General features: G+C 43.6%; 1 protein-coding gene across 1 annotated transcript; it reads left to right on the forward strand.

Annotated features, from left to right (window-relative positions):
- Nucleotides 1-2513: 2513 nt before the first annotated feature.
- Nucleotides 2514-5810, forward strand: T265_12837 (hypothetical protein; the record flags this gene model as incomplete). Its single annotated transcript, XM_009165798.1, has 2 exons — nucleotides 2514-2810; nucleotides 5279-5810. Coding segments are annotated over 2 exons (759 nt in total), but the record flags the coding sequence as incomplete, so codon positions are not given.
- Nucleotides 5811-9887: the final 4077 nt, after the last annotated feature.

The raw sequence follows: 9887 nt of genomic DNA on the forward strand, positions 1-9887 counted from the left end.
TTTCCCATTTATTTTACGAATATCTATGGTTAAATAAGAACAGACATGCTTAGATTTTTGACAAATGTAATCGCCGGCTGGATGTGGAATGAGTAACACGCTGCAACAATTATGTACTCTAATCACTCTCCCTCAATCCAAGAGAGGAAAAACCGTTACCTTGAGGGCCATAATCTAGGTTAGTCCACTAAAAGCCAACCAATTGTGGTAACCTAACACAGCGCTTCGTACAATCTAGCGTTTGATATCGATAAGTCAGGATGTGTGTGCTTCCAAGTACATATATATATATATATATATATATATATATACCTGGAATCCTACCTGTGGGAATGAACCTGAGAAAAAATGTCAGAGATACGAAGGTCGATGAGTAACCAATTCCTTGCATAATTTGAGTGGTTGGTACAATGACAGATCTGGGCTCTCTTAGCAACTTTGGGAGTTTAACAGCGAACAAAAAACTGATTTATGCGACCCAGCTGTCGGGCTCCGACAGGTGTTCTTTGTTCAAATGAAGCTTGATAGCTCTGCTAACCGAATGTTTAACTGCCCCAACACCATTAGCAAGCAACAAAACGGGCGTTGTGCCTAGATAAACTATATGGTGAAGAGAACGGCGTGTGCTCGGTGATATGAATCCTAGACCTTTTGCAATATACAAATTTATACATATTAGTGATTCAAAGGAATACCAGGGGTTATAAAGCGCAACAAAGGCGAAAACTAAGCACGACTATTCTTAAATTCTGACAAAGTTTGCCATTGGTGAGATGCACGGGCGTTGCGGCGAGTTGCATTTCTCTAGATCTTTAAAGGACATACGAATGTAGCGGTGGGCGTAGGAACAGCCATATGTTTCGTCATGTGACCTTGGCACAGCCATTGGATATACACTGCTGACGTGCTCTAATAAGAGCGAAACTCGAGTCCACTGCTTATCCCCCTTGGAGTGGACTCACCAGAATGATTACGCCAGAACAGGAGGAAGGCCGTTTAAACGAAAATGACGTGAATATACAGTGTGCTATTGTTAAGCCGGACCACGTTCTCCAATATGGTACATCTAAGATTGCCTAACTTCTATTACACCGGTTGCGGGGCACTCTAATCTTTCTAATTGATGAACTCAATAAACTGACCAAAGATGCTGACCCTGGTCACACACTTCGGGCTTGCGATAGAGTGGGACACTGAAGTTACCACGAATTATCAGGGGCCAGCCCAGTAACTTATACGAATACGCATCACTTCACTGCTCACCGAACGCAGTGAGCATCTAGAGAATCTGAGTTAGACCGTTCCGTCTGTTCGCTTGATTCCAAATGACTGTATGTAGTTTTTGTTGGTGATCACAACACTTGTGCTAATGACGTCTTAAAGATCGCACGCTTCGCGGACATCGGTAATTATCTCTGGTACTCGTCTTCCGGTTTAGAAACTAGAACCGACCAAATACATAAAATACAACAGGTTTCCCACAGCGTCACGCTTTCTAGGTCTGTTCGTCACTGAACTGTTGGAATACTTTGTAATGTACCATTCAGAAGGTTGCTAAAAATCCATCGACATCCCACGACCGGTTTCGCCTTTCCTGGGGCTTATTAGGTGGGCACCATCCCCGAGTTTCCTTCAATCTTATGTTCCACTTGAAACCAAATTGCATGAAATTAGTGAATATACACTGATTTGCAAACTAATTTGGTTTTTCGAGAGACTCACCTGGAACCCAGCTGAATCTCTCGTTTGTGATGTTCTCAGGAATACTTGTTTCAACGGTGTAACATTCACCTAAGGTATCAAGGTGAGATAGTTTTTGTTGTTTCTCATTTCTGAAGTGCCATTTATGAACACAACTCAGATCTTTACCAGGTAGAGGTTTCTGAGTCTAGCCGAGATATCAGCAATCAGTAATATTTCGCTGAGGTTTAGCTGTTTGATGGGTAAGCATCAGCTGTCGAAGATACACGCAACGGTCTAACTACTTGTTTCTGTGGAGCAGTTTTGGTTGTATAGTTATTTTCACTTTGATTTGATTTAAGGGTGGTATCTAAATCGAAGTTGTGCTGATGAACATCCAGTTGATGCGACAAGCCCCCGTCATTCGATTGGTTTGTCTCCTTGTGTCACATGATATTTGATGACACTAGGAACGTTGTGAAGCTCATTTGCCTAAATGTTGGTATTTCGAACAAAGTTAAATTTTAGTCAGTCAGCTTTGAACTCCGTCCAGCAGTTGAAATTTTACGGGGACGGTTTCTGCTATACTAAAATTTGCATCTGTCCATTCCAGCATCTAGTGTCTGGGTAGTTACGTAAGCCAATAAAACGTTTGTCTTTCTGTCTTCAAAATTTAGGAGGACCATCCTTGTTTCACCGAAAAAACTGGAGCGTCATTACGATACGAGAGTAACTTGGAAAGCCAAGAATCGCCAGTATTTTGTAGAACATACATATCAAGTAGCCCCACCATACACACGCCAGAAAAGCCCACGCAATGTGTTACCCCTCAGCTGACGAATCCTGAGAATACAGATACTCAGATTTTCGAACATCCTCCGAACATCGGTTTGAATCCAGGGACCTTCGTCGTGCTCACCTCAACTGCCCCGCTGAACCTGCATTCAATTAACAGTTTGGTGCTCCCGAGTACAGTCACACAACAAGAGATTCCGGCTACTTGCCGTCCGCAGTTGCCCACAACTATTCTTGGCGAAGAACCCCTGAAAATGGACGAAAACGGGGTGGAGTATATTCCTTTTGCACACACGCCATTATACTCCGCTCATCAAGATACGATGAACAAAAAAGTAAGTAGTACTGCGTAGTTGGATAAAGCAGTGACACGCCATAGATTTAACGTAAATTCCGTTGAAAATGGCGCCATTAGTTCAGCTTTGCCTACGCTACGTTTTTGAAGAAATTGTTGGAACTGTATACGGAGAAAAACCTGGACCGGTTAAGTGACAAGCACGCAAATCCTTTTGGGTAGAAATCGCCGCTCAAAGGTACGATATTCTCCCCTAAAGAGGAAGACCGAGAGAGATCAGGTTCGAGGAAAAATGGTATACGTGAATAGTACAAACGATGCAAGTTTTTATGCCGCGTAGCTAGCCCTGAGATTGCAGTTTTTATGTGAGTGTGCCGTGGCACAATCACCGACCCATCGCTATGCTCCTCTATGCTCTCCAACAGCGCACTGATGATGTCACCTCGACTGGTGTTGAAACGTTTGCAATCAAATTACTCAGCTCGGCGAACAACCCAACGATCATGAAAAATCATATTAGGTAGACTGGAGCACCAGGTAGCGAATTCTGATCCTAAAGTAAGTCACATTTATCGGAAGCCTTTTAACAAAGGAAACGTGGTCTCTGAGCTATTTTCATACAACATCACCGGTCCACAGGGTCGAAACAGTGACTAGCACCCATTTTTGATCTTTCTCTTCAATGGTGCAACTCCCGCCGCTGAAGCCAGCCTACGTAAAAAGTTTGGAGTGTATATTATCTATCCACTTTCACGTTTTGCGTTCGCAAAATAATTGCTACTGAATTCTACTCAGGTAACTGGCGGCAGAACATCCAAGAGTGCCTTTCACTTTCTTGGTTGTGTTGCTAGTAATTATGAATTTAGCGTAAAAGCTTCCACATGCCGATATGGTGTTAGAGAAATCAGGCCAGTTTCCTGAGTATTCCACTTTCGTCCCCACTGCTCCTTCTAGACTCTCATCGTCAGGTGAATGGATATGTTTAGGTTAGGTGGTAACGAATAAGTAAGCCAAAATCCATGCTTATTTGGTTCGGAGGAAGAAACGTGGATAGGGACGAGGATGGTGTAAAATATTAGAAAGCTGTTGGGCAGCTGGGTCAAACAGTGGGTATAATGATCGGTGTTGACCCGAACCGATTCAACTATCGCACTGCCTAAGCTGTAGCCGGGAAGAACAACCATGTAAAATAGATATCTCCAGAAAAGCTTTGCACATCGTTTTCAAAGCATCATCACGCAGCTGAACCGCGACAAAGTTGTACTAAACCTTCTGTTTTCGGAGCTATCCAAACCAGGATTTCCTTCCACAATTTAAGCCTAGCAACGAAACGTACGACGATTTTTCAAAGTCATGAATGATTCTCTGAGCACCGTGTTGTATTGTTGTTGAGTTTTTCGGCGCCATATGTTGTCCTGCACAGACACGTCAATTTCTAACCCGATGAAACATCTGTTTTAATTAATTTTATGTGGATTGTCGGCAAGTCTTTCTGAGTTGTATCAACTTTTCACACTGGTCACCGTTGGCGTCAACAGATAATCTGAGATTTTGTGTAAAATTAAAGTGAGCCAAATGGAGTAAGGAGAAGCCACAGTGGTTCCATTTCAAGCCAGTAGCACCGAGAGTGATCATGATCTTATCATATAAGTCTGGCTTCGGAAGGGCCGTGTGATGCAACACTTTCAAGTAATTTGAACAATGTGGCAACGTTGTCACTATTACTCGTCGGGGTGTGAGTTGGAGGCCCACGCAAGAAGGCATGCAGGGAAATAGAGTAAATTAGGGAGATAATCCAAAAAATTGTGCACACACAAAACCTGAGTTTTAAATTGCATGATTGCATACATGTAGCCATGTTATACCACACCAAAACCAGCGGCTACCTACGCAAGTATATAATGGACTGGCACCAGTTCCCCGATCGACCATCAAACTATGCTGATCGACCTCACGTCCAAGCGACAATGAAACAAGCAGTTTCTCAGGTAAGCTAGGCGTGAAACCAATCGGGAATTCCGCAACTCGCGTAAACCCGCGAAGCTTAGACCAAAAAGTGAATATGGAGCATAGTTTTAATGCAATCTAACCAATGGGTCGTTACTGCAAAGTAAAGGGGAGACGACGGAATGGTTTCCACCCACGGGTCGATGACATGGTGACCCAAAGCCACGAGGGAAACGCACCCAAGACACATCTAAGGCTGGCCTGTGCGAGCTGTGATGCGTGCAACATAAATTTGAGATAGATGTAAACGTACACTCGGAAATTCAAATCTGGTTAACAAGCAAATTGAGGACTGTATAGGCTTGGACGGAGCACCTCACCAGACCAATGCCAGGACAAGTAACACGCCCACAAAATAGCATGTACAGAAACGTGGAAAGGTTTGCCGATCTCCAGCACCCTAATGTTGACTGATTGTTCTGTCTATCTGTATTTTCTGCTTAACTGCGACCGCAAGATTATACCGAACCAATTGAAGACACATCCACATTCCTTTTTTAGCCTGATGGCGCTGCGGAAACGATGAGTTCTCGCCGGTCAATTGAAATACCCTGTTGCTCGTCTGTGTGTGCCTCAAAACAGCTCTACGTACAGCTACCCGCAATGCCCACCGCCTTGTTTCTTGATGATGCGTGCTCGCTGAGAAAAACGTACCAGCCGAATTTCGACATAAAGACAAAAGACAGAGAAGTTATCGGTGTTAATTCCGGACCTTTTGTTCATACCTCCCCAAAGGCTAGCATCGCGTGTATCATCACTCCAAGTTTGCCCGGTATGCAAGCTTGCACAAAGTGGGATTCTCCGTTGAGCGCAACATCTTCATCCGGTTATGTGGGGCCTGATTGTGTCCCAGTGATCATCCCCGCCACATCTCTGACTTGCCCAAAGAGCCCTGTGAATACATTTCAAACATCCACCACAGTACAAATGGCAAAGTCAAATACATTCCAAACACCAAGCTGATTGCATCACTGACTTTTTTTTCAAAATTTCTGCTTCCTCAGTGAACAAATGTACAGTAAATGCATTATTTTCCACGATTCTCTATTCTTAGCAAGTTCTTTGGGATAATCCCATGAATAAACGTAGGCATCCAAGTTCTTTCAGTGACCCATCTCTACCAAACTGTCTTCACCCGTATGAGGACTAATGGCCCCACTGTCACATAGTTCTCTTTATTTGGCTCGAACAATGAAGGGCAAGTTGCAAAAACGGGCTTCAAAATCCCCTCTGAACACATATAAGAAAGCCGTATGAAGACAGAAGCTTTCAAGACTAGGAAACAAGGAATCGAATGTGCACCCCATGTAGCCACTCTGTGAAAAACGAAACAAAAAGTCGGCGAACCTCTTTAGGTGATGATGAACCCCGATCTTGGTTTGCTTTTATTACATTCAAACCAGTCAAGGTACATAGCATGAGGTCATTAAGTGTGCTTTCGATCAGTAAATGTGGAAAAGTTTTTGTTCAGACACTGTCCTAGTTTTCTACGAGTCTTCGCGCTCAGATGCTTGTGAGAATTTCGTAGCCTAGTCGTTTCTACTAGCCATCTTCTTTCAACTGGGGTGCGGCGATGAAGTCTAATCCAAGCAGTCTATCTTAAAAATGAATGTGTTCAGGGCATGGAAAAAGGAAGTCTTATATTACTCAGGTAGAATAGATTTTAGTAGTACTAAAAGCCCTTCTGAAATAGTTGTTCTGAAAGGACCAACTTAGCCTCAGTCTACGTGTTAACATATTTTTCAGAAGGAATTGCAAAACACCATGGTTTGGAATAAGAACCCTTGGGCTCAGTGGGATGACGATCTTGAGGCCCACTGTAGGTCGAAAATCGAAATCGGTTTTCCTTATGCGTTGTGGAAGCAATCAGCACGCTGAAACAGTTCTGTGTTACACACCCATCAACTGAACATCACGAAATATGGTTTCATTAGAACGGGACTGAAACTATTCCGTTCCTAAATGAAGAGTTTGGAATCATGACTGAACCTTAAGAGTTTCAGGGCAGGCTCGGCTCTGATCTTGTCAAACGTTTGTAAATATATCATGAAGCCGTGGTGTGCTTCTTCAGTTACTTTTACAAACATCTGAACATGGGCCGAATGCAGCGTAATTTGGGTCCGCTGTCGAGTCTTCTGATTGGTTTGTCCGAGAGATCAGTTGTCAATCAGTGATGTCCAGTGTGTGAGTGTGAGGGTGTGTTGTGTGTGTTTCTTCAGTTACTTTTACAAACATCTGAACATGGGCCGAATGCAGCGTAATTTGGGTCCGCTGTCGAGTCTTCTGATTGGTTTGTCCGAGAGATCAGTTGTCAATCAGTGATGTCCAGTGTGTGAGTGTGAGTGTGTGTGTGTGTGTTAACCCTGTATGTGTGTACATGACTGTGCATGCACTTTGACCGAATGAGCTTCCGTTTGTTGTTCTGTTGGTCTGACGCCTCATTGATAACAGTTCCGCTCGACCTCTGACCATAATGCCTTCCCAGGTGTGCACTAAGTCCAAACCAGATAGATGGGGGACAATATGTCAAGAGTTGATGGAAAATATAAAGAAACCGACTGCCGGACTCGTCCTACACCGTAACTTTCATGAAAACAGAAAGTAACTTGAGGGTGAGTTGAGTCTACCGTTAACACCACGCTGAACTGCACTCGGGGCTGGTGGCACTTTGGGAAACGAGACCAACCAACAAAACTCTAGATCGGTCGGATGTATCTGAGTTTTCTTCCCAAGGTGGAAAGCAATTCACTGGACCCAAATGAGTTGAGCAGAATCAGTTCACAGACCGCGAACAACCCACATAACTCTCTTCTAAATAGCACAACTTTTTAAATAAAGTCTCACCCGTTTGAGCTACTACTGAGTTACATCCAAGTAGATCCTCTGTCCGGGTTTGAGAAAGCCGCGTAACTTACTCAGGAAGCAGGGGAAATGGCACATAAACTATCGGATTACTTTTTCCCCGAAGGAAATCATCGTTCAACGCATTTGTACGGAACAGTGCTCTAAACCTGTGAATCAAAGCTTGTGCGTTCCAAGAGGAACGGTGAACAGTCGGAGAATCATATTGTCAGACTTGAAATTGCACTGCACGAGTAGTGATGATCCTACCTGTTTGTATCCAAGTGCTTCACCGACTAGCTTGATGTTCGGTGCAGACAATGTCATCCTGGGCTGCACGGCAGGATGCGAACTTAGCCATGTTGATTGCATGTTTTGCATTGACAGATCCTTTTTGGGGTGCGGGGACAACAGAACAAATTCAAAACAAGATAGCCAAAGCCTGTCACGAATGCGTCTTGTCATTATCCAGATCCGTTCGGCATAATGATTTGCTATCCATTTGTGGACTCAACCCGGAAAACGTATTATCTCCTGATTTTATCATTTCATGCACACTGAACCTAATCTAATCTATCAGGTAACCATGCGCGTATTCCAACGTGATGATTCACTCGCTTGTGTGCCTGCACGTGGATTCCGCTAGTCCATAAGACCGGCTTTATCGATCTATCGATCGATCAAAGCAGTCACGCGGGCTCATCAAGAGCCTAGTCAGACTTGCGGCTAATACAACTGCATTGTCATTTGCCTGGTCCCCATGGAAGTTGTAAACATCAGGATTACATCATCGCACGCGGTTAACTCATCTTGAACAGTGTTGTTCTCTATGTACAGGCGAACACAGCAGTTCGCTGGGTATTTCGAGGTATGTTTCCCATTCCTAGCCAATCTAATAGTCAAGATATTTCGTTCACGGGGTAAAGTCCCATATGATCTTGGGTCTTGCCTAATTGGTAATGATTTTTGCACACATTTATGATAATCCTGGCATGTGTTTGAATTTTTATTTCATGTCTCTGCACAGATAGCGAAAACTTACAGTCCGTTATACTGGTAGTGAAAGTGAGAAGATTCTCACAGCGGAGTTGTTCATTAGAGAAACGCCAGATGAACAGTTACAGACTATTGGACAGGGAAGCAAAACTCTCATATGCATTTTATTTACAAAACTGAATATCCATCTTTTTCTTGAACGCGTTTTCCTGAACTTTCCTGGATATTCACTGACTGCTACTCATATACAAGCTAACGCTACAAAGCGACTCCAAAAATTCCCTAATAGATCTCACTTTTCAAGAGACGCGGAGCGGATTTAGGAGTAAACCTACTACTCGCATGCTCCCATCAGTAGTATCCACTGTTACTGTGGGAGCCATCACGAAGCGATTACAAAGAATTCATTAGTCTGTTAGTCTCACATTGTTTTGCATATTGCAACGAAATGCGAATAATAACTGGAGAACCTCACAGCAAAATTTGCTCTGTTTTATGCTGCACAACTGTTCTTAAGCTACCCCGCTCGTGACTTCTCGAATCGTCGCAGTTTAAACAGGGAATTTGTGAAAAAGCCACTGTCATGCCGAAAATATACACTTTGAGGTATTTTAAGGGATTGGGGAGGTTAGCTATGGTTTTGAAGACTGACTTGGGATACAAATGGTGATGGTCTGCGGATAATACGAGTACGTTCAGTGATTGAATACCGCATTCTTTTGTTACTGGCGTGCAACACACGGTAAAGACTCAAGTACAGATGGTGGACTGTGTTTTTGAATGCGGTGTTGTCACAGGCGCTGCGCGCGAGAACGTACAGACTTACGCAGAAGCCGTGGGATCTCAAAAACACACAGAGATTTCTTGAAACCTCAACATATGACTGAGTTGAAACAACCTATTATCAGATTATGGTGATTTTTTATCCGAAAGTTGAACGGTGAACCATTTAACCGTATTCAGTTTTTATGACGGATCTACTTGAAGGCTTCACTCTTGTTCGAGCCCACCTATAATGCACAGCTTTTGTCTTGGATGAATTTAAATACCAAACGACTGATGTGAGGAACGGCATTTCATTTGGCGCAGGCTGGACGTATTTGAACAGATAAACATGCTAACGCTTGGAGGATACGACTGGTTAGTGCAACACTCGAGAAGTGGCTCTTCAACCGTTCTGGTGTCCTCACTGGTTTATTGGACACTCCAACCTTTCGGTTTGCGCCAAGGATACATGAAACCTGAAGGATTCTTTCTGTCTCGAGTCCATCCA

The sequence above is a fragment of the Opisthorchis viverrini genome (assembly GCF_000715545.1).
Source record: "Opisthorchis viverrini unplaced genomic scaffold opera_v5_18, whole genome shotgun sequence".
In the NCBI taxonomy this organism is placed as follows: domain Eukaryota; kingdom Metazoa; phylum Platyhelminthes; class Trematoda; order Opisthorchiida; family Opisthorchiidae; genus Opisthorchis; species Opisthorchis viverrini.